This window comes from Ornithorhynchus anatinus, chromosome 9 (assembly GCF_004115215.2).
Source record: "Ornithorhynchus anatinus isolate Pmale09 chromosome 9, mOrnAna1.pri.v4, whole genome shotgun sequence".
Lineage (NCBI taxonomy): Eukaryota > Metazoa > Chordata > Mammalia > Monotremata > Ornithorhynchidae > Ornithorhynchus > Ornithorhynchus anatinus.
This window is the reverse complement of record NC_041736.1, coordinates 42318948-42343965: the sequence shown is the minus strand read 5'-3', so window position 1 is coordinate 42343965 and position 25018 is coordinate 42318948. Positions and strand designations below refer to the sequence as shown.

General features: G+C 50.0%; 1 protein-coding gene across 2 annotated transcripts in view; it reads right to left on the bottom strand.

Annotated features, from left to right (window-relative positions):
- The window catches only part of OVOL2 (ovo like zinc finger 2), a 32045-nt gene extending 13546 nt beyond the window's left edge, over positions 1 to 18499 (bottom strand). The window contains exons 1-3 of one of the 2 annotated variants that reach the window (XM_029072201.2): positions 18343 to 18499; positions 17145 to 17458; positions 2799 to 2988 (exon numbers count right to left, since the gene is read on the bottom strand). In XM_029072201.2, the coding sequence (XP_028928034.1) occupies positions 2799 to 2988; positions 17145 to 17458; positions 18343 to 18442 (604 nt within the window). In that variant the 5' untranslated portion in view covers positions 18443 to 18499. The remainder of the gene's footprint in view (positions 1 to 2798; positions 2989 to 17144; positions 17459 to 18342) is intronic. The other variant, XM_029072202.2, reaches the window with a different exon arrangement.
- Positions 18500 to 25018: the final 6519 nt, after the last annotated feature.

Below are 25018 nucleotides of genomic sequence, written 5' to 3'. Positions count from 1 at the left end.
GTACTAAGCGCTTGGGATGAACAAGTCGGCAACAGATAGAGACAGTCCCTGCCGTTTGACGGGCTTACAGTCTAATCGGGGGAGACGGACAGACAAGAACAATGGCACTAAACAGCGTCAAGGGGAAGAACATCTCGTAAAAACAATGGCAACTAAATAGAATCGAGGCGATGTACAATTCATTAACAAAATAAATAGGGTAACGAAAATATATACAGTTGAGTGGACGAGTACAGTGCTGTGGGGATGGGAGGGGAGAGGTGGAGGAGCAGAGGGAAAAGGGGAAAATGAGGCTTTAGCTGCGGAGAGGTAAAGGGGGGATGGCAGAGGGAGTAGAGGGGGAAGAGGAGCTCAGTCTGGGAAGGCCTCTTGGAGGAGGTGATTTTTAAGTAAGGTTTTGAAGAGGGAAAGAGAATCAGTTTGGCGGAGGTGAGGAGGGAGGGCGTTCCAGGACCGCGGGAGGACGTGACCCAGGGGTCGACGGCGGGATAGGCGAGACCGAGGGACGGCGAGGAGGTGGGCGGCAGAGGAGCGGAGCGTGCGGGGACATCGCTGGCAACGTTTTGCAGGAGTCCACCACGAGGCCATTTCTATGGCACCGCCCAAAGCCACACCGCTACCCCACTTCCCCCGCCGCTACTGCGGCTCCGACGCCATTGCCGCTCTGCCGCCTCCGGCCACTGCCCTGCCACTGCTCTTCCACTGAGCAGCCTTCAGTCCCACTTAGTAGCAGAAATGCCAGTAACTCAATCTTCATCTCATCCACAGGCTTCAGGGTTGGTATCACAACAAACGGTCAAAAGTCAAAAACTGTTCAAGAAGCAAGAACCGCTCTGCATCGGATAGTAAATCACTGCCCCGCCTGGAGTCACGCAACTCAATTTCTGAATCTGAGACCTCACCTGAAGCCTAGCTGGGTTCAGAGAAGGCGGTCAGTTTTTCTTGGTAACTCTTTCCCCTCACCTCCATTTACCACGGAGGAAAGGTGAAACAGCCTAGAGCTGCCTGCGGAGGGTATACTGGCGAAAGTTTCCGAGAAAAGACCACCTGATGGAGCATGGGCCTGGGAGTCAGAAGGATCTGGATTCTAATCCTGGCTCTGCCACGTGTCTGCTGTGTGACCTTAGACAAGTCACTTCACTTCTCTGTGCCTCAGTTCCCTCCTCTGTAAAATGGGGATTAAGCCTCTTTCGGGATGGGGACTGTGTCCAATCTGATTAACTGGTATTTCCCCCAGTGTTTAGAAGAGTGCTTAGCGCCCAGTAAGTGCTTAGCAATTATAATAATAATAATGATGGGCAGGAACAGAAGGAGTACTGAAAATCATCAGCTAACTCGGGCAATGAAGACTGCAGCAGCTACCACGGTAGCTCCCTGGCACGTGGTACGATGGCACAGCTCCAGAAGTAGGCTCCGGAAATGGGGTTGGCACCAGGAATTTTCGGGTGCCTTTTGCAATGTGTTGCTGCACCGCTGCCTGCCTACCCGCTTGTTTCATTCATGGCCAACGGGGACCAGAGAGGGCAAGTGGCACTGTGCAAACCGATAGCACCGCATCATCAATTCCTCCATGCGGGTCCCAGGTCCCGTGGTTATGTGACTTGTCTGGGGCTGGGCCGTCATTTACACCCGGAGACGCCAGCACCGTCAGTCGGGCTTGCGTGACAATTATACAATTCTGGTTTGCTCCCCATTTGGATTTTGATGATTTATCATCATGCTGTCAAGGCGATAATGAATCAGCAGTCCTCTAATTTGGAGGGTGTGGAATTCCCTTCTGCAGACTGCATGGGGTGAAGATGTATCGTGAACACCCAAGTTGCCAAAAGCGCTGTTCTAGTTTCAGATCCTTTGGCCTCATGTCACCTCCTAGAGATGCCCATCAAAACTGGGGAAGACCGAGATCAAATGACTGCCACCCCAAACTTCTAGGACTTTTAAGTCAGAATGTGCCAGAAAATAAAATATGAGGACTTCTACTTCACTTTTAGAAATGTTCAGAGACATGTTAATTTCCAGGGTTCTAGCTGAAGACTGTTTGAGGAGAAATGACTCGCTGGGCGACGAAAATGGACAGCTGAATTCATTGTTTAATTGCTAACTCTCTCCTGCGATTCTAAGGCAGGTTGGTGTGGCTCAAATCCATTGGCTTCGGCCTGGAACCCTACTAATTCATGGCTCTCTGGGGAACTGCAGTCTGGTTCCACGACTTCAGACCCTGGAACTCCAGAGTTAGAGACGGAACCCAGCTCTCCTATCCCCTTCTCAATGATGATGATGATAGTATTTCTTAAGCACTTACTATGTGCCAGGCACTATACTAAGTGGTGGGGTGGATACAAGAAAATCGAGTTGGACACAGTCCCTGTCCCACGTGGGGTTCACAGTCTCAATCCCTAGTTTACAGAGTAGGTAACCGAGGTCCAGAGAAGCAAAGTGACTTGCCCAAGGTCACAGAGCAGACTAGTGGAGCTGAAACCTCTAAACGTTGGAGCCCAACTGGAGGGGTGGAGCCAGAATTAGAACCCATGACCTTCTGACTCCCAGGCCCACGCTCTATCCGCTACACCAAGCTGCTTCTCACAGACTGCAATGCCACTTAAAGAAGGTTCGAGTCTGTCACATCCTCAAAAATGCTATTGAGAGAACTAGTGCCATTTAGAGCTATTTCCTACTCAAGGGAAGTACAAGAGCAGCGTGTACTCCAAATGGGTTCTGTAAAGCCTGGGGGGGAGAGTGTCAGAATCTCTAGGTGAGAAAACAGCATCAGAGTACCTAGAAAAGAGGTCCATTCTTACCTGTATGAGTCCGGACATGTCTTTTCAGGTCAAAGGTATCATTGAATCCTTTCCCACAGAAGGTGCACAAATGCCTTTTCACCTGGTTGTGGCACTTCAGGTGACGGTTGAGCATGCGCTGGAGACGGAAGCCCTTGCCACATAGTTCGCAGTTGTAGATCATCGCCTCGCTGCAAGTGCCTGTTGTGAACTGAGATGTGGAGGGAAACTCTTGGTTAGCAGATGCTGAGATAATAAGAAGTCACTCCAAAAGAATACCGAGAAATCCTGAAGTAAACAGTAACGCCCACGAGAGGCACGGCTTGCCTATGGCTTTTGAGAAGATCCCAAAAGACTTGAGCTCCAACTGTAAGAGGTTTCAGCTCCGCCAGTCAGCTGTGTGACCTTAAGGCAAGTCGCTTCACTTCTCTGTGCCTCAGTTACCTCATCTGTCAAATGGGGATTAAGAATGTGAGTCCCATGTGGGACAGGGACTGTGTCCAACCCAATTTGCTTGTATCCACCTCAGTGCTTAGTACAGTGCCTGGCACATCGTGTTTAACAAATACCACAATTATTATTATTATCATTAATTATTGTCTAAAAACATTAGACAGATATTCCCAGGGGCAATAGAACCCAACTAGGAATGGGGACCAGGTAATGTTTTCTGACTCCTGTCCCTCAGTCACACCAAAAGGGTATAGAAGTAGAACAGCGGGAAAGACACAATTGTACCTCTTTCAGGAGACACGGTCTCTATACTCAGAATCGGGGAAAAGGGCCTCAAACCAGGTCCGTGACCATCTGACCAAAGTTCCCCAGGGAAGAGAATCAAAATGGGGCCTCTAGACTCTAAATTCCTTATGGACAAGGACTTTGTCATACTGTACTCTCCCAAGTGCTTAGTACAACATAATAAGTGTTCAATTAATACCACTGATTAATGCAGAGGGTCTAAAGGCCTGCATTCTAGTCCTGGTTCCTCTGCAGCCAACCCATCCTTTGACCCTACATCCTTGTCCTCCTCGGCTCTGCTTTCCCCAAAGGGGACAACCCATCTATATCTGTCTCTTAAAATGGATAGGTAAGTACTCAGTAGAGTGCTCTGTACACCTTGAGCCCTCAGCAATACCCCTGACTGACTGACGGTAAAGTCCTCTTCTCAGGTCAGGAGAGGTGGGTGGAAGGGAGGAAGGGGGCAAGTCTCCTGTATCTCTGCCCTGGCACTAGGACCGTGAACTCCTCTGGCTCTTCTCCCTTTATGTCTCTGACCACTCCTCCTCTTCCCGTGCTCTCGCTCAGTCCCAGGCCCTTTCCTTTATATTCACTGTCAGAGGGGGATTCTCTGCATGCATGGTTTCAGTGCCTCTGCCTGTTAAAGAGACCAACCACCCAGAATGAAGAGGGAAGATCACAAGATTTGAGGTCCTACCCCCTCGCCCCCAAAATGAATGGAAAATTGCTTCAAGTGGCACTTTTGGCTGGGTGGTGAGAGGAGCTAGGACAGCCACAGCCACCGTGGCCCAGTAAGCGGCACGCGGGAGTGGAGAGGGGTGCCCAGCTTCTGACCCCTCTACTGCTCTCATGGATCTCATCATCATAGTGGCTTCTGCACCCTTTCTAAGTAGTTTCTGGAAGGGCTGGAACTGCATCAGGGTGGCTATTCCAGAAATATCCATGAAAAGCCAGCAGAGGCAGCAGCCAACCAAGAAGCCACTGCCTCCGTAAAACAAGTGGGGCAAATAGCCATGGTAGAAGCCAGGAGAGTACAGGAAGCAGGAGGAGAGAGGGAGACAGAGAAAGAGAGGGGGAGAGAAAGAGAGTGTGTATTTGTGTGTGTGTCTACAGCACCTCAAAATTTCTCTCCAGTCCTGTTTTTCCTGCTACCTTTCTGCCTCATACTTGATGGGTCACAAACTGAGCTGCTCCTCCTTCTACCTAAATTGCTACTTTCTTTGCATTTCCCTTTTGCTCTCAATAACCCCACTATCTTTTATGCCCCTGTTATCTTGTTGTTATCTCTCATTCTTCTCTCTCTCATTTACCCCCTACCTGCAATCTGACACTTAGCCCTGCTAATTCTTCCTCAGTCCTATCTCAACGACATTTCCACAGCCGTTGCCCTAGTCCAGGCCTTACTACTTGGATTTCTTAAATAGCCTAGTTGGTGATCGCTTTCCTTCCAGTCTCGCTCACCAGTGCACCATAAGTGGGGAAGCAAGAATCACTTCTGGGAGCACTAGTAGTAATGATAATAATTGTAGGTATTTGCTAAGGGCTTACAATGTGCCAAGCACTGTTCCAGAAGGTGGGGTAGAGGCTAGATCAGATCGAAACAGAACGAATCAGATAGAAAACAGTCACAGTCTCAGGGGGAGGGGAAAAGGATTGAATCTTCCTTTCACAGACAAAGGAACTGAGGCACAGAAAAGTTAAGAGACTTGTCAGAGGCCTCCCAGCAAGCGACAGAGTTGGAAATAGAACTCAGGTCTCGCGATTCTCCTGACTCCCAGTCCTGTGCTCTTTCCATGAGGCCACAAGGGTTAGTTCAGCACCGAACTAATCAGCTGACTCCCATTCTCCAAAGTCTACAGACAGAGGTGTCAGCTTCAAGGGGCGGGGCATGAAGGCAGTGGCCCCCATCACCCTACCAGGGTTGGCTCCCGGGCTACTGTGTCTGCCCAGTGCAAAAATTCCAAACATCCAGGCTCTCCTTTGACTGGCCGCTTCATATCTGACTGCCCTCATCTTCCTCTCCATCCTGGCTTTTGTCCTCCCCTCTGGCCTATCTAACTACCGGCACCATCGCAGATAACCCCACTCCAGAAGAACCCCATTCATTACTCCAAATGTGCCCCTGTATTTCAGTGGTTTATACTCCCATGGATGGTCTGTTGCTGACCCTTCATGCCCACCTGCCTGTTTGGGTACATGGGTTTATCTTGCCACTGCCGTTACATTTTTAAGTTTCCCAAGGTAGAAATTAGGTCTCATTCTTCGTTTATGTCCCCCCACAGGTTAGTACAGTCCTCTGCTCAATGAGCGCTCACTAAACACCGCTAACTGACCCTCTCCTAGACATCATGGGGGTTCAGCCCCTCTCACCTTGCTCAGAGAAGGTTTATACTGGCACGGTTTAACCCAGGACCTAGTGGGGACACTCAGCACTTTAGGTTGGTCAGGGTAGCCTGGAAATCAACCCGGCTAGTCTTTGAACCACACTGAGAACCAAACTTTATCCCCCAGCTGCCGACAGCTGCTGCTCCCATCTCAGTTCCTATCACTGCCCCAGATCTAAAAAGGGCACGATGTGTTTCTCTCCCTCTCTCCCTTCTTCAGGACTAATCCTTAGCAATTATGGAACTTAAGCAATTACTATGTGCCAAGCACTGTTCTAAGCACAGGGGTAGATACAGGTTAATCAGGTTGGACACGGTCCCTGTCCCACATGGGGCTCACACTCTGAATCCCCATTGTACAGAAGAGGTAACTGAGACCCAGAGAAGTGAAGTGAAGTGACTGAAAGGGGAGGGGTTTGCAGCTATTCCTCAGGGCTTCACCCTCAAACCCAAAACTGCCAGGGACTGAAGGAGACAGAGTCCCACCCACATGGGCCCCTGCACTGCCAGCCAGCCAAACCTGCGCCACTCTGGAATGCCCATTCCAGGGCTTCTTCTTTCACCCTAGCTGAGTTCAGGCTGGTTCCCCGTCTTCCTTCCAGCTCTGGTTCCGAGCCAACTCTTACTGAAGTAGCCAACCGCACCATCTTAGGGATTTTACTCTTTGGAAAAGATTCTTTAATTTGGTGAATCCTGATTCTCAAATATCATGCTTAGTTACTGTGTCCCCATTTACGGTTTCATTCTGATTGTCAAAACTGGCTAGATGTCTCAAAAAACTGACCCCTCCTAGATTTGAATGGAGTGAGGCCTGGGAAAAAGTTAAAAGTCCATTCACATGAGGAGCAAGCCCTCAGCACAGGCCCTGATCCCTCGACATTCGCCCAGCAGAAACCCAAGGTCTCCCAGCAGCCTGGAGAGTCAGCTCTTTCTCTTTCTCTCTGATCTCTAGGATGGAGGCAGTGTGGTAGATTACATCTATAAAGCACCTTCCTTTCATCCCACTACCCCTAGGTTACTATAATAATTTTCTCAGCATATCTACCAGAGGACAAGTATAATTATCTCCATTTCGCAAGAGAAAAACTGGGATTTAGCTCACACAGGCCCAAGCTCTCCAGGGCCAGTAACTCACTTCTGGGCTCCTGAAGTTTCCTAGGCCACCACAATTCACACATCAGCCGATCTGAAAAAAGTGGCCCAACACCCCCAAGGGTCTTGGTTTGGCTATTCATTCACATTTATGAAAAAATGTCCAAACAATAACAAGAGTATTAAGTCAATTCAGATAGCAAATGGGGAGTATGGCAGGTTTTTTTGTTTTTTTATGGTATTTGTTAAAGTGCTTACAATGTGTACTAAGTGCTGGAGGAGATACAAGCTAATCAGGTTAGACACGGTCTATGTCCCACGTGGGGGGGGGGGGCCCTCACAGTTTTACACCCATTTTACAGATGAGATAACTGAGGCACAGAGAAATGAAATGACTTGCCCTAGGTCACACAGCAGACAAGTGGCAGAGCAGGGATTAAAACCCAGATCCATCTGACTCGAGGCCTGTGCTCTACCTATGGTGCCACACTATTTCTCAACCAGGTTAATTGACTTCCAGACACCGAACGGTACGAGCTACGGCCAATTCCAGAGAGCTCTCCCTCCAGCTGCCCTGTTTTCTACAAAATCTCAGCTTTCATTTTAAAACACATTAAGATGTTAGCTCCTCTTAAAAACAGAACCTCCCCAGCATAAACAAACGCACTATTGTCTTTCTACCGCTCTGACTTACAATAGCCCTCAGAGCTGAAGGAGAGCACCAATGGGCATTTAACTTCAAAGCTTTCCCTCGGATCCCTTACCTGTCAAACTTCTATTAAAAAAACTTTTGCAACTGATCCTCACACCAGATACTCATTAAATCAATTTCAAGGGCCGGATTACTGGGGTGGACCAGTCTTGAGAAGGGGAAAGATGGCTCTGAACCTGACCTTTGTGTGATTTCATTTATCCAATCAACACCCTGGGGTGGTGAGAGGGATAAGGGAAAGAAGGAGAGAGGGAGGGAGCTAGAGAAGGAGGGAAAGATGGAGGGAAGGAGGGAGGGAGGAGGCTAACGGCATTAGCCCCATTGGCAGCTGGAGAACCTCAGGACAAGAAAAAGAAGAGGTGACTAAATCAATGTCACCCAGAGAGGGAATAAGAAAAGGCAAGTTTCCCATGGAACCACACCGTTCACCTTGGATGCTTTTGACCTTAAGCGGGGCTGGGAGGAGAAGACTGACTTCATGCCAGAAAAATCGCCAGCTCCCCAAAATCAGATGCTTGAAAGTGGCTTTAAGTGCAGTTATACTGGCATTTACTGAGTAACACAGTAGCACCACGCGGGGGCTGGAGCTTCACGTACTTTCCTCAGGAGTATGTTAAGCTGAGTTGGGCCACAGCAAAGGAGAAGCAGATTCAAACTGGGCTCGGCTACTGACTGACTCCTTGCTGCACCCAGGAGGGCCGCTTCTACACCAACAGTTTTAGTTTGGGACAGGCCTGGTCCTGCTAAGGGTTCTTTGGGGAGGTTCATCCCTCAACCGAGGACCCTAAATTTGTTTCAACTCATTTCCCATGTATCATCCCTGGGAAATAACCTCGGGAGAGAAGGGAATTGTGGTCTTCATTTGGCAAGCTCAGGAAATCATTATATGGAGTTCAGAGTAAAGCAGGCCATTGAGTGTACAAAACAGGGATCCCAACCCATGGCAGGAGATGAGGCTAGAAGAGGGCAAGACTGGGTAGTTTGGATAATGAGCCGAGAATTTCTCTGACATACCTTGGGATTCTTGAGGCCAGAGGTCTGCCAAAACCTCTCCCAGTTCAACAAGCCTCCCGCTGGAGGGAGATAATCCTCCAGGGAAGCTCCAAGTGGGTCATATCCAAGCCAAATCCCAGGTTCCCACAGAAGTGGACTAGCCTTGGGCTCACAGAGAGCCAGTACCCCGGCCACTGGTGGGGCCTGGTAAAAGAGGAGCTGCTGACCTGCCTAAGCAAGCCACGCACTTCCCAACAGCGATGGAAGGGAATGTGTTCTCCTCTCTGCTGAGGCCCTGAGAACAACATCTTCCTTCACCTCCTGCCCTCCATCACCACCAGCACTAATGGCCGTCACCATTGCTGGAGTGTTTCCTGCAGGAGTGGGAGTGTAGCTAAGAAGGCCCAGGGTAAGCAGGGGAGATTCTAATCCTGCTGCTCTTGCTGCTCTTACAGAAGTACCCCCCCACACACACACACACACTTTCACGCGGGTGAATTCCCTGGCAAGTTCCCTTTACCTTCAAAAGCCACTGGGGAGAGAAGTGGGGTTCCCCCTCTAGGCTGCAAACTCGTTGTGAGCAGGGAATGTGCTTACTAACTCTGTTATGTTGAACTCCCCCAAGCACTTAATACAGTGCTCTGCACACAGTAGTACAATCGACTGATTAATTGAAGTGATTCAGAGGCTCTGTGGTGAAATGCCAGAAGCTACCAACTCCAATTTACTGTACTCTCTCAAGCCCTCAGTACAGCGCCCCGTTCACAATAAGCATTCAATGAATACCACTGATGGAATGATAGAGGAGAGTGGCCTGCTCGGTCGGAAAAAGGGAAAGAGAGGAAGGGACTGCAAGGCAGTGGAAATAACAGAAGGCAAAGGAACGGCAAGGGGGACAAAAGATCCCAGGATCCAGTGACAGACTTAGAGAAACACAGAGTGGCAAACAAAAGGAGTCTGAAAAGGATAATCCATCAGTGGTATTTACTGAGTCCTTACTATGCGCAAAGCACTCTATTGAGTGTTGGGAAAATGGAATGAGGCATCAAGCAGACCCAATTAAGGCAGAGAGTGTAGAAAGATGGGAGCACAGGGGAAAAGAGATGGGTAAATTAGCAGAACCGAGTAAATGAGAGAGGGAAAAGGCTGACCAACAGAAGAATTCAGGAAAACAGGGGAAAGGATGATGGTAGCAGAAGAGGAGGAGAGGGACAAGAAGAGAACTAACTACAGGAAGGCTACGGTCGTCCTTCTGTTCAGTGATGATGCCACTGCAGACGGTGAGATTGTAACCATGAGACTGTCCCTGAGATAAAACTTCTTGCACACTTGTAGGAATAGAAGAAAGGAAAAGGTGCGGTAAAAGCAAGAAGGAAGAAAAACACAGCAGCTAATCTAACCTGGGCAAAGACCAGGCAATCTCACTAGTCATGCATCAAAATAATTTCTCCTGCCTAAATACCTGTATAGGAAGTTGTGATAGTCTGCTTGTTTTTCCCTCAGATAAATTGCTATTTTTAAAAGAAACAGAAGCAAAAGAAGGAATCTCAAAACGCTTCAGGAAATCCAGGCTATGTTAGAGGTGACTCTGGCCATGCCAAGAATGAGTCCACCTCTGCCCCGCCGGAAAGCACAGTAGTTTTCATTTGCTGGCACAATGTTGTGTGTTTGAGTAGGTGGAAGTAGAGAGGACAGAAGAAGTGGAGTCCCAGAAAGAGGTGCACTGAAGCCGAATGAAACAAAATCAAAAGGATTCATTTATTGATGCCTCTCGTCCCTGTAGTATTTTCTCCTGGTTCTTCACTGCTAAACTGTTCAGTCCCTCCCTGCCTCTTCAAGGAGGAAATTGTCGCCTGGTCTTAGAATAACTCTCCTTAAAGAAATCCCGTTTTCACCAACCTCTGTGAAATCTCATAAACCAGGGGACATGGCTCGGGACTAGGACAAGCTGAGCACTTTAATGCAGCTTTTCTCGCTGTCTAAGTGGCCCTTGAATCCTCTGCACCTCTTTGGTCCATCTACTTACCGTTCACTGAACCAATCAAATGTCTCTCCTCACAAGGGATGAGGGGATGGGAGTTTCCTTTAACAGCCCTAATTACCTCTGCCCATCCCGCCAGCAAATTATTTTAATGCTGCAGCCTAAAGTGGTGCTTCTGGGGATTTCCAGGGACAGAACTTTTGGAGCTGGGATTTGCAGCGGGGCGGGCGGAGGTTGACATTCCACGAAGCAGAGCGAAGAAGGGGGTGAGCAACCAGTCTCAGCCACAGCCAGTTCGTCTAGAGAGTGTTTCTGTTACATATTCTGGATTTAATTTCATGGGAGAATTAGGGAGCACTCTTCCCATGAGCCTGTTCTGGTACAACTACATAAATTGGCACAAATAGTTTTTTGGAGGAAGTAAGAGGTGCGTGTATGCTTATTTACATTATTTACACCCATCTTCGATACTTACATATGCAGTATAGTATATTCACAGGAAAACAGTGTGGCCCATTGACAAAGCTCGGTCCTGGGAGTCGGAGGACCTGAGTTCTAATCCCAGCTCTGCCGCTTGCCTGCTGTGTGACTTTAGGCAAGTCACTTCACTTATCCGTGCCTCAGTTTCCTCATCTGTAAAATAGAGATTCAATGCCTGTTCTCCCTCCTACCTTGCCTGTGAGCCCCATGTGGGACAGGGACTGTGTCCGACCTGATTATCTTATATCTACCTTAACGATTAGAACAGTACTTGGTATAGAATAAGTGCTTAATCAGTGGTATTTATTTAGTGCTTACTATGTGCAGAGCACTGTAATAAGCGCTTGGGAGAGTACAAGATAACAGAATTGGGACACATTCCCTGCCCACAAGGAGCTTAATAAATTCCACAATTATCATTATTATTATCATATTCAACTGAATATTTGTTTATTTGATCTGATAGCTCATCCTGACATATTTGCTCTCCTATCTAGTCTATCCTTGTTCTTCCTCCTGCTCCAGCTATTTGCAAATTCTGTACATCTGTATTCTGTATGCCTGTCTCTTCCATTAAATTGTAAATCCCTGTGGTTAGGGTTCCTGTGTTCTTGCTTCTGTTGTTCTTTCCCAAGCACTTAAAAAAGTTTTTTTCACTCAGTAGGTGCTCAAAAACCATCGATGGATTGATTCATTCACTGATCAATGCAGTAGCATCAGTCAAGGCATGGAGGTGCTAGGTTTCCCAGCCTCTGATTCAGCCTTACTGTATTGTATCACAACATGAAACTTGGTATTTCTGCCACTTTACAATCAAATAGTGTGAAGTTGCATAAACACAAAGAAATCCAGTAAAATTACAATGAGTAGCGCAAGGATACAAACCAACTAGAGGTGGACATAACTACAATATAGGAATTTGTATTGAAAAATATCAATCACGGTGGTGTCATTGTACCCTGAACCCCCTAAACTCACTAATTTCAGTGAAACAATGGTTATACTGCAATGTGGTTTTTCCTTTATGAATGTAACCCCCGCATTAGAAGAGAACTTCCTGCATTTTCTTTCCCTCTCTTCTCTACCCCAAGAAAAAGGGCACCTGGGAATGTTCTGGGATATAGTCCTACCCTTTTGCTCCAGCCTCTCCAACCTCCCGCTCCTTGGCAGCAGGAGAGAGTAGTGAACTTCTGGCCAGTTGAAACAAAGAGGAATTTCATGGCAGCCCTGGACTTCATCATGCCACTGGCACATCACAGCCAGAGCCCACCTGGCAGAGGAAGAAACTAAGTCCCCGTCACCACTCTGAGACGGGCCCTCCACGGCAGGGGCGCAGACCGGAAACTCTTCCTTTCTGGACAAGTGCCTCTTGGAATCAGGCCCAAACCGCTCACAACCTCCCACTCTGTCTGGAGGCCTACCCTCTCTTAGCCCCAGAGCGTTCCACGCATGATGCTTAGACTGTGCTGAGGTCTCGGTTGGCTGTTCTCAAGTCCAGACCACAAGACAAGGCGGAAGATGCGAAAGGGGTCCCCAGAGCACATTCAGGACCAGTGCAGGGAAAGCCTATATGCAGAAACAGCAACCACCCTGTAAAGCAGCTAACCTCCAAGCTGAAAAAGCCACAAGCTACCTGCATGCACAGGAATATCTTACACAAGCCATAAAACGACAGTCTCCGAGGTATTGAACCTTATTGCAAAAACGGATTTAGGATTCTATCACTATCGTGGCCAGACCACCTCACGGCTTTCCAGCTCTGTTTTCTGCTGTCGCCCACGTCCAATTTTCTCCCCGCCAGCCTTCAGTCAGAGCCCTAGGAAGAACCCTAGACTAAAGCAGCAGCCAAAGGTATGAAACAGTATCAATGGCAGGACCTTGATCCTATTTTTACAACGGAGCTCAATCTCTTGCTGTTTCTTCCAGTTTCCTCACCTCACGAACCATAAAACAGATGACACACTGTCACCTTTTGAGGAGGAGAAAGGGGAATTGGGAAGGCCTCAGTGGCAAGATCTCCGGGGCACTGCAATCAGATTTATTAGAATAAGCGCAATTTTTCAAACCACTGGTGTGAAGCAGTGCAGGTATCACGCACAGCTGGAGAGGAAACGCTGCTTCTCCGAGACAGTGCTACGGCAAACCAAAAGACCCCTATCAAAGGTTACCGGTGATCTTCTTGCCAAATCCAATGGCTAATAAAAATGGCATTTGTTAATCATGTACCCACCATAACTAAGTGCTGGGCTAAATCATCGGATAGGGCTTGAAGTCTACCAGGAGGGAGAACAGCTATCGAATCCCCATTTTGCAGATGAGGGAACTGAAGCACAGAGAAGTTATGTGACTTGCCCAAGGTTCCACAACAGGGAAGTGGTGGAGACGGGACTAGAACCCAGATCCTCTGACTCCATCCTAGTCCTCCTTGAACTCTCAGCTGCCTTTGACACCGTGGACCATCCCCTTCCCCTGGAAATGTTATCTGACCTTGGCCTCACTAACCCTGTCCTCTTCTGGTTCTCCTCCTACCTCTCTGACTTCTCAGTCTCTTTCGTGGGCTCCTCTTCTGCCTCCCACCCCCAACTATGGGAGTCCCTCAAGGCTCAGTGATGGGTCCCCTCCCATTCTCCATCTACTCCCCCCGGAAAACTGATTCGTTCCCATGGCTTCAACTACCATCCCTATGTGGATGATTTCCAAATCTACATCTACGGCCCCATTCTTTATCCTTCTCTGCCGTTTCATTTCATATTTCTTCCCACCTTCAGGACATCTCTACTTGGAAATCCTGCCAGGCCTCCTAACTTAACACGTCCAAAACAGAACTCCCCATCTTCCCATCCAAACAGCGTCCTCCCCCGACTTTCCCATCACCGCGGACAGCACCACCATCCTCCCTGTCTCCCAAGCCTGTAACCTTGGCATTAGCCTCAATATTTCTCTTATCATCCGGTCCACGTATTGAATCTGTCACCAAATCCTGTCGGTTCCACCTTCACAACATCGCTAAAATCTGCCCTTTCCTCTCCATCCAAACAGCTTCTATGTTGATCCAAGTACTTATCCTATCCCACCTTGACTACTGCATCAGCCTCCTCTCTGACCTCTCTGCCTTCTGTCTCTCCCCGCTCCAGTCTGTATTTCATTCTGCTTCCCGAATCAGTTTTTCAAAAATACATTCAGTCCATATTTCCCCATTCCTCAAGAAACCAGTGGTTGCCCATCCACCTCTGCATCAAACAGAAACCCCTTACCATTGGTTTTAAAGCATTCAGTCACCTCGCCCTGCTTATCTATCCTCCCTGATTTCCTACTACAGCCAGCCCCCTCACTTTGCTCCTCTAAAGCCAACCTACTCACAGTACCTCCATCTCATCTATCCTGATGCCAATCTCTTCATTCAATCGTATTTACTGAATGCTTGCTATGTGCAACGCACTGTACTAAGTGCTTAAGCACTGTTACCCACGTTCTGGTTCTGGGTTGGACCTGCCTCCCCCTTCATATCCGACAGACCATCACTCTACCCACCTTCCGAAGCCTTCCAAGAGGTCTTTCTCAACTAAGTCTTTGTTTTGCTTACTCTTCCCTTTTGGGTCACCCTTGCACCTGGGATCTGTACCCTTTATTCACCCCCATATCAGCACCACAACACTTATGTACCTGTCTGCAATTTATTTTCATGTCCACCTCCTGTAGACTGTAAGCTCGCTGTGAGCAGAGAACATGTCTACCAATTCCATTACGGTGTGTTCTCCGAAGTGCTTAGTACAGTGCTCAGCCCGTAATAAATGCTCAATAAATATGATTGATTGACTGATATTAATGTCAGTCTCTCCTTCTAGACTGTAAGCTCAAGGAACATGACTTATAACTCCGTTATATTCTTCCAACAGTGCTCTGCACACAATAAGCACTCAATATACACGATGGAATGATTGAGCGATGCTTCCGATGTCAAATCCTTCATAGCCCCACCTCGACTGGCTCTACGACTATCTATCCCCTCCAGGATCGTTTTTGGGTTCCCAGAATTGCTCCTCAGCACGTGATCTACTGAGGGTCCTACCTCAGGATTTCCCATCTTCACTGACTGGTTGACTCCCAGATTTTGTAAAATCAAACCTCTTTGCCCTCTTTGGTCCTTCCCCGTGGGAAGGTTTGAACATACTAAACTTGAAGTCCTTGGGCTGGGTGCTGGAGATTGTAAAGGCCTCCTGACTTAGTATGTTCAGACCGTCCCACGGGGTCTCCGATCACTGAGGAAAAGTGAGGAGGGAGAAGCAACCTCAGTATTGTATATTGTAATAATATTGTATTATTGCTAAAATAATAACAATTAGGGTATTTGTTAAGCGCTTACTATGTGTCCAGCACTGTTCTAAGCGCTGGGGTAGATACAAAGTCATCAGGTTGGCACACATAAGGTAACTGAGGCCCAGAGAAGAGAAGTGACTTGACCAAGGCCACACAGCAGACAAGTGGCGGGGCTGGGATTAGAACTCATGTCCTCTCGCTCCCAAGCCCGTGCTCTTGCCACTAGGCCACGCTGCTTCTCTAAGCGAGCATGATGTCGCCCTGGGCCCCAGAATGTGTCACCACCAGTCCAATAACCAAATGATCCCAGGGAGAGTCCCAGCCTTCCCATTGGCATGCAAAGACACCCTCTCTAGAAATACTAAGGATTGCTTATGATTCCGAATACAACCTTAGGAAGCCTCACAAACCCTACTTTCCATAGCCCTTCATGTAGAAGCATTTAATCCCAATTTCTATCATTCAAAATCAGCAAGTGGCAGAGAGATCATTTGTTTGTGTATCTACATAGTCCCATAGCTTTTGCACTTGCTGAATTGCTAAATGAATACGCTGAGTGGCACTCTGTTTCCCCTTCGCCCTCTCCCCTCTCCCGGGGAAAAAGGTTGGCAGCCACAGAGTTCCCTCCGAAGATCTGGTCCGCAGAGACACCCGTCTGGTGTGGAGCCGGGTCCTGAAGCAATAAAGCGGGGAGGGAGCCGGTGTGGCCGCCCCGAAGGCACAGGCTACCGTTGCCATCCTGCAGGAAGTGGCTGCTGGCCTGCACCCACAGTCGGGTACGCAGTCGGCCCGGTGGCGGGCAGGTTCCCGGACAGTCGCGGAAGGGTGTGGGGAGGGTATTGCCATTGGGGGGACACCTGGGGGCCAGGTGGGGTGTGGGATAGGATGTCACCGCTGGGGGGTTGAGACATAGGGGCCGGGTGGTGGGCAAGGACACGTGGGGTACAATGTCACTGCCGGAGGGCGCCACGGAGTGTAGGGGTAGGATGTCACCGCCGGGGGATGACATGAGGACAGGATGGGGGGGAAATGGCGGGATGTGGGGTTGGGATGTCACAGCTGGGGACCAAGGTGAGGACAGGACGGGTGGGGGAAACGGTGGGGGTGCGTGAGTGGGATGTCACAGCAGGGGGTTGATGTGGGGACAGGATGGGGGGATGTGACGGGATGCGGGGGTGGGATGTCACAGGTGGAAAACGACGTGGGGACCCAGCGGGACGCGGGGGTAGGATGTCACTGCCGGGGGGGCAATGTGGGGGCAGGATAGGGAGCCCGTTGTCGGATAGGGATTGTCTCTGTTGCCGAACTGTACGGTCCAAGCGCTTAGTATAGCTTAGTAAGCGCTCAGTAAACTCGACTGAATGCATGAATGAATGAATGAGACAAGGCAGCGCAAGGTGTGGGGATAGAATAACAGTAATAATAATAATATCCGTTAAGCAGTTACTATGTGCCAAGCACTGTACAAGCTCCGGGTAGACACAAGCAAATCGGGTTGGACCCAGTCCCTGCCCCCGTTTTCCAGATGAGGTAAGTGGGGTCCAGGGCGGTGAAGTGACTTGCCCTAGGCCCCACAGCGGACATGCGGCGGGGTCGGGATTGGAACCCAGGCCCTTCTGAGGCCCAGGCCCGGAGTGTAGGGTGAGAGGGGCGGGGAAGGGGCACCCTACCTTAATTTTGGACCTGGCGGCGGGGCGTTTGACGGTGAGGTGCAGGACGGGGGCGGCGGTTCTCGGGGACCCCGGGGGTCCCGGCTGCGAGGGGGGCAGGTCCCCGCCTTCGGGCTCCTGCAGGGACGAGCTGCTGCTGCTGCTGCTGCTGCTGCTGCTGCCAAGGCTGCTGCTGCCAAGGCTGCTGCTGCCAAGGCTGCCGTGGGTGGAGCGGGGCTGCGGGCCGGGGCCGCTGCTGGGGTGGCTGGGGCCATCCTGGGGTCCGTCCTGGGCACCGTCCTGGGGTCCGTCGTGGATGGCACAGGGCAGGCTGACTGCGGAGGGGGGCAGGCCGGGGACAGGACGTCAGACAACGCGGGGAGCGGGCACCGGGGAGGGCACCTGAGCGGGTGGCAGGCTGGGCGGGAGAGGGCACCGGCTGGGGTGCGGGCACCCGGGCGGGTGGCAGGATAAGCAGGAGCGGGCACCGGGTGGGTTGCGGGCACCTGGGCGGGCGGCAGGCTGGGCGGGAGCGGGCACCGGGTGGGATGCGGGCACCTGGGCGGCTGGCAGGATAGGCAGGAGCGGGCACAGGGGCTGGTGCGGGCACCTGAGCGGGCGGCAGGCTGGGCGGGAGCGGGCACCGGGTGGGATGCGGGCACCTGGGCGGGTGGCAGGACAGGCAGGAGCGGGTACAGGGGCTGGTGCGGGCACCTGGGCGGGCGGCAGGCTGGGCGGGATGCGGGCACCTGGGCGGGTGGGGGCACCGGGGCTGGGGCAGGCACCTGGGCGGGCGGGAGCGGGCCCAGGGGCGGGGGCGGGCACCCGGGCGGGTGGCAGGCAGGGCGGGAGCGGGCACCGGGTGGGGTGCAAGCAGCTGGGCAAAAGCGGGCACCGGGGTCGGTGCGGGCACCTGGGCGGGCGGCAGGCTGGGCGGGAGCGGGCACAGGGGCGGGAGCGGGCCCGGCGGGCGGCAGGGGGCACCGAGGCTGGTGCAAGCAGCTGGGCGGGCGCGGGCAGCGGGTGGGGTGCGGGCTTGGCAGGCACATTTGGCCCTCGGGGCGGGGCCTCCCTCCTCCACCGCTCCCCGCCCGGGCCCCGGGCAGAGCGCCAAGCCCGGGAGCCCCGGGGGGTGGGGGGTCTCTGCCCATCCCGTGCCCACCCGGCCTTGGCAGCCCCCTCCCCCGGCCCGGGGGCACCCGGCGGGCACGGGGCTGACCTGGGACGTAGGTGTCGGCTCTCTCCTCGTCGGGCAGCCCCTGCCAGCTGCGGAGGGCGGCGGCGGGGCTCCTCCTCTTCACCAGGAACGCTTTGGGCATGGCGGGCACCCGGGCCGAGCCGTCGGGCAACCGCCCTCCTCCTCCTCCTCCCTCCACCGGCCTTCTCCCCCCCGCCCCCCCCCCCCCAGGACCGGCCTCGCCCGCCGGCTCCTCTCTTATTTCTTAAACGGCCGCCGAGCCCGCATCGGGGGGGAGGAGGGAAAAGAAAAAAGAAAAAAAAACTTTCATAAGGTGGAATAGAAAATGCACCAGGAAACTTGGGAGGGAGCATGCGCCCTGCCAACATAACGGTGTCAACAACCCTCCTTACCTGTCCGACCGGTTCAGGCGGCTCGGGTTGGTTCCAGCCTTCCTCGGGCATGAATGTTTGCAAAAGAATTTAACGTCTGAAAATGGAAAAGAAAAAAAAAAGCAAGAAAGAGAGGAGGGTTTTTTTCTAAAAAAAAAAAAAAGAGGAACACCCCCCCCCCACCCTTAATAAATATCAGGTGAGAATCCCCATCCCACTTTAGGGCCTGGAGGTCGCCGTCCCCGTTGGCCGTGTGGCTCGGGAGACTGGTGATTTCTTTTATCCATTCGTTCGATAGTATTTATTGAGCGCTTACTATGTGCAGAGCACTGTACTAAGCGCTTGGAATGTACAATTCGGCAACAGATAGAGACCGTCCCTGCCCAACGACTGGCTCACAGTGTAACCGGGGGAGACAGACAGCAGAGCCAAACAGAACAAAACAAAAAGAAGACCACATCATCAAGATAAATAGAGTCAAGGGGATGTGCACCTCATTAGCAAAATAAAATAAAGACCTTCTTGCCATTCAGGGGGTTCGTTTCTCTGGAGTTGGTGGGTCACTCCCGGGGTTTAAATCGGGGTGGGGGAGAGAAATCTGCCGGGGTTTCAGTGGAGATGTTGCTGCTCTTGGGGGAAGCCCAGGGGGGAGGAGGAAACCAGGATTGATTTTCATACCAGAAAACCCCAGATTGTCGCCCCTCTTCCCAACCAAGGAGGGAGGCGGAGCACAGGTGATGGAGAGAACAATAAGAACTTGTTGTTTATAAGTTATAACTTATTGTTTCAAAGTATCTGTTTAAACGTCCACCTAAGGGTGGGGCGCATGTGTGTGTCTAGGGAGAACCAGACGCACATTTCTCAGCCCATCTCCACACATTTAACAGTAATGATGATGATGGCATTTGTTAAGCGCTATGTGCCAAGCACTGTTCTAAGCCCTGGGATGGATTCGCGGTGATCAGGTTGTCCCACTTGGGGCTCGTAGTCTTGATCCCCGTCTTGCAGACGAGGGAACTGAGGCCCAGAGAAGTGAAGTGACTTGCCCAGAGTCACCTAAAGTCACACGTATGAGGGGTTGGTTGTGTGGGAACATAGAGTGCATTCCATCCCCATAGGGTAGCTGCGTGTCTGACCCTGGAAGCCTGCCTCGGCAGCTCCAGGCATTCTGCTGTCAGCTTTGCATGCAGTGTTTTTCACCTGGTTGTCTCCCTGGAACTCGGGCTACAGTGGCCTGAGAGGAGACTTGGGGCCTTTTCGCTCTGGGATCCAACCGCCTCATGGTGGACACATTTTCGGTGACCCGAGAGTCTCCAGACTCTTGAAAATGTAAGAGGGAGATCGACACAACGGATTTCTTGTTGGGTGGTTTTTTTTTTTCCTTTTCTTGACATGGACCTTTCGAAATAACGAGTCTGTTAACGGATTTCTTTGCACTGTTATGCCTATAGGTTTGTTTCTCCTGGGTTACGGTGAATTCAGCAGCCTCGCGGTAAGTAAGCATTCCAATTTGCATAACAAAACATACGTCGCCGCGATCCAGGCCTTTGAGGGGTTTGCCTCATGAAGAAAAAAAGAATTATTTCTACCCTAAAGGAACGAAGACTAACGTATGGCTTTGTCCTCTTTTCACATCGGGTGAAGCGGGTTACGGTGCTGCGGGAGGTGCCCGTTTCACACCTAGGTTAATCTGAAGAATTGGATTTCCAGATTTGGGCTATAAAATTTGATCTTTAAAAGAAAAAGAAGGATTTTGACCCAGTTGAACTACAAAAGTTGAAGTCTCAAGGGACTGATGTAGCCGTGTAAAATTACTTCTCGGCAGTATCCTAGCCCTTCTAAAGTGTCATTTGTTTGTTTTTGACTTCAGGTGAATTATTATTATTATCATCAAGTGCCGTTGAGTCCTTTCCAATTCATAACAACCCTCTGGATATATTTTCTCTGAACTTCCTGTCTTTTGCCATAATCCATAACCTTTCTAACGGTTCTTCCATTAAGTGTTGTTATGGTCTCTGTCCATCTAGCTACTGGTCTGCCTCTTCCACGTTTTCCCTGGACTTAAGGATTTCCTAATGATAACTCACCCCAAACCCAAAATACTAACAGAGCCATACCAGTCTGCTTTTATGAAAATATACCAGATGAGTTGTTTATCGTAAAACTATGGGACATAATATCATAATTATGGTTTGGTGTTTTTTTAAAGCACTTACTCTGTGCCAAGTACCTTGCTAAACACTTGGGAGTAGGAACAAGTTGATGAAATTGGACAGATTCTCTGTCCCAAATGGGGCTCACATCTAAGAGGCAGGGAGAATAGGTTGCCTATATAAAGTGTCACTTCCATGCAGTTTAACTTCTATTGCTTGAAAAGAACACAATAGTAGGATTGTGTCACTAGAAACCACCAAAAGAAATACAACATCCCTTGGCAAAGAGACCATTTAACACAATTCATTGTAGACATTAGTGGCTGTTCTTCAGGTCAATTACAGAAATGACACCTCGAGCACTGTCACGCCACGTACGGTGTCCAAATTCTTTATGTTGTATTCAACCAAGTGTTTAGCACAGTGCTCGACACATGGAGATGAAGGAGTCTCTCATCGAGAATGACAGGCGAGCCTCTGTCCTGAGACTTCAGGGCCAAAAAACTGCCCGAGGGAATTGCTAGCTGATGGGACAGTGCCACTCACCCACCTTTGTTTCTATTAGTCGTGTTCCCACTAGGCCCTGGAGTGTCATGAGCCAGTAGGCGGGGAGGGATTCAGCACACCGTGAAAAGCCTGCAAAGGTTTCTTCTGGGCAGAACCCATTTGTGACCATCCAGTGCAAGGATATATGGCATCCTCACGCAGAGCTTGCCTGCTCTTGCCTTTTAGAGGTGTGTCCCTGGGACAGGGGTCTAAATGAGTGCACAATTCTGCTTCCTTCTGTGCAATATTCCCAACCCCTAGTCCTTATTCTCTCTCACAAAACAGCCCCAATCAGCTGCATTGGCAGGGAGCAAGTGGACAAAGGGGCAGAGCAAGATCACCCTTGGTTCGCCACTTGGCTTCTTCAAACCTGAAATACAGAAGGTGGCAGAGAGAGCTTCATCTTTTCTCTGGTTCTCTTCAGGGTCCAGTACCATACTTTCAAGAAACTTGGATGGAAGATCAGGGGTGAGTATGAATATTTAATATCCATCAAATATCCATCCCTACAAAGCACTACACTGAGCCCGTGGGAGAATACAGCACAACAGAGTGGGTAGACAAATTCCATGCCCATGAGGAGCTTACAGTCTGGAGGGGGAGACAGAAATTGATATAAACACTTAAATTACAGATAGGTACATCGGCGCTGTGGGACTGAAGGTGTTGGGGGGCGAATATCAAGTGCTTAAAGGATAGAGATACAAGAGCAAAAGCACCCAGAGGGGAGAAGGAATTGAAGAAAGGAGGGTTTTTCATCAGGGATGGGCTCTCGGAAGAGATGTGGTCTTAACAAGACTTTAAAGGTGGGGAGAGTAGGAGTCTGTCGTATACAAAGGGGAAGGGAGTTCCGGTCTAGAGGGAGGACATGGGCAAGCGATCGGCTGTGAAAGAGATGAGTTTGAGAAGCAGTGAATAGGTTGGAAGTAGAAGGGTAAAGGGTGTGGGCTGGGTTGTAGTGTGAAATCAGTGAGGTAAGATAGGAGGTGCCAGCTGATTGAGTGCTTTAAAAGCAATAAAGAGGAGTTTCTGTTTGATGCAGAGGTGGGTGGGCAAATGTTGGAGGGTCTAGAGGAGTGGGGAGACACAGACTGAGTGTTGTTTTAGAAAAATAAACTGGCCAGGAGAGTGAACTATGGATTGGAGTGGGGAGAGAAGAGAGGCAGGGAAGGTCAGCAAGGGGGCTGATGCAGTAGTCAAGGCAGGATATGATAAGTACTTGGATCAGCACAATAGCAATTTGGATAAAGAGGTTAAGCTGAGTTTTAGCAATGCTGTAAAAGTAGAACTCACAGAATTTGCTGACATTGACTATGAGGGTTGAATGAGAAAGATGAGTGGAGGATAATGCTAACTTTATGGAATTGGGAGACCGGAGATAGTGGTGTTGTCTACAGTGATGGGGAAGGCAGTGGGTGGGAAGATGGGGACTTGTGTTTTGGATTTGTTAAGTTTGCTTGCTAAATAAAAATGACCTGAAGGTGGGAGGAAATGCGAGATTGCAGAAAAGGGCAGGATAGGTAGATCTGGGAATCATCCACACAGAGATGGTAGCTGAAACCGTGGGAGCAGATGAATTCTCCAAGGAAGAGGGTATAGATGGAGAATGAAGGGGACCCAGAACTGAGCCTTGGGGGGCTCCCACAGTTAGAGGGTGGGAGGCAGAGGCGGAGCCTGCAAAAAAGACTGAGGAGAGGCCAAAGAGATAGGAGGAGAGACAGGAGAGGAGCTTTAAAATCTTTTCTAGAATAGTAATACGACAGTAGTAAAGTCGTCTCATTCTACTCATCTGGGTGTGTGCACAGAAAGAGATAGTGGCTATGTAGGGTAGCAGTGGGAAATGTTGGCTTCAACTTTCATCCCCAAGCATGATTCTAATCTGTGTTATGCTGTGGGAGAGAGCAATCACAACCTTTCCCCAGCGCTAAACTTGCTGGAGTGCCTCCCTAACTTCCCTCCCTCTCCTCCCTCCCTGCCATCTTGGTATACCCTTTTAGTGGGTTCGAGTATACTAGGATAGGCTGAAAGTACATCGAAGATAACCTTTTTTAAAAGGATCCCTGAGGGAGACACAACCTCTTTACGATCCCCTATGGGACACAACAGAAAGATTGTGTGACTCTTTTGTGTCTCAGCTAGTGTATTTAACCTTCCTCAGTAGCTAACCACCCTATTTCTTGAGGACCTAATGTGTGCCGCTGTACTAAGAGCTTGAAAGGCATACAAAAGAAGCATTCCCTGTCCTCGACTAGGTGGCATTCTAGTGAAAGTGGTATTCAAAGAAAATGCCCCTTGGGTGAAATTCACCTGTGAATGCAAAACCCACAGTCCCGGCTCGTTTTGCACACCAAAGACACTGTCCCTTGTCATATCATGTCCAGCCTCACCATCACGATGTTCATAAACTCCATGTGGCCAGGGATTGCATGTACCAACTTTATTGTATTGCACTTTCCCAGCCGCTTAGCACAGTGCTCTGCACACAGTAAGCAGTCGGTAAATAACATTGATTGATATTTGCAGTACCTGGCACTATTTTTTGCTTTTGCCCCTTTGCCTCATGATCCTCAGGGAGCTTCTGAGAAGCAGTGTGGCTTAGTGGAAAGAGCACGGGCTTGGGAGTCAGAGGACGTGGGTTCTAATCCCATCTCCACCACTTGACTGAAGTGTGACCTTGGGCAAGCCAGTTAACTTGTCTGTGCCTCAGTTACCTCATCTGGAAAATGGGGATTAAGATTGTAAACTCCACGTGGGGCAACCTGATTACCTTGTATCTACCCCGGTGCTTAGAACAGTGCTTGGCACCTAGTGTAAGCCCTTAACAAATACCATAATTATTATTATTGTTATTATGTTCAAGAAGAGCTGTCCTTCCTTGATTCTAGTATACTATGCCGATTTCTCCTTGGCAACTGGCTCTCAGTTTTTAGCTGGAATGCAGCTTGGCTTGAGGCTTTGTTATACTGTGACCTTAAAATGTTTCCTCTGCCCTTCTTGCTTTCAGTTTCAGCTCACTATTCAGTAATAGTTAGGTATCCTGCTATCATCCATCCTCCTCACGAGTCCTACTCAGGATAGCTGTGTTGAGGTAAACATAGTTTCAGTACTGAGAGACAGACTTGGTTCTAGAACTTAGTTTACTTGTGATGGTGCCTTGCTTTTTAAAGTTGAGTACAGCCCATAAAGGATGCTGAGGCGCGTGCCTCTGTGTGTGTATGTTTGTGGGGAGGGACCTGGTACCTTTGTGAGGACCAGTTTTCACAGCCATAAAGAAGGTTGGACAACACTAGGGCTCAGTAGACCTTTAATTTGGTCTAGAGGCTGACACCACACTTCCATGACACCCTATTTAATAATGATGGTATTTGTTAAGCGCTTACCATGTGCCAGACTGGTGGACACAAGCAAATCGGGTTGGACACAGTCCCCTGTCCTACACAGGGCTGACATTCTTCATGGCCATTCTACAGATGAGGTAACAGGCACAGAGAAGTGAAGTGGCTTGGCCAAGACCATCCAGCAGACAAGTGGCAGAGGCGGGATTAGAACCCATGACCTTCCGACTCCCAGGCCCGTGCTCTATCCATTATGCCATACTGCTCCTCTACCAGTCTCCGAAGGATGTGC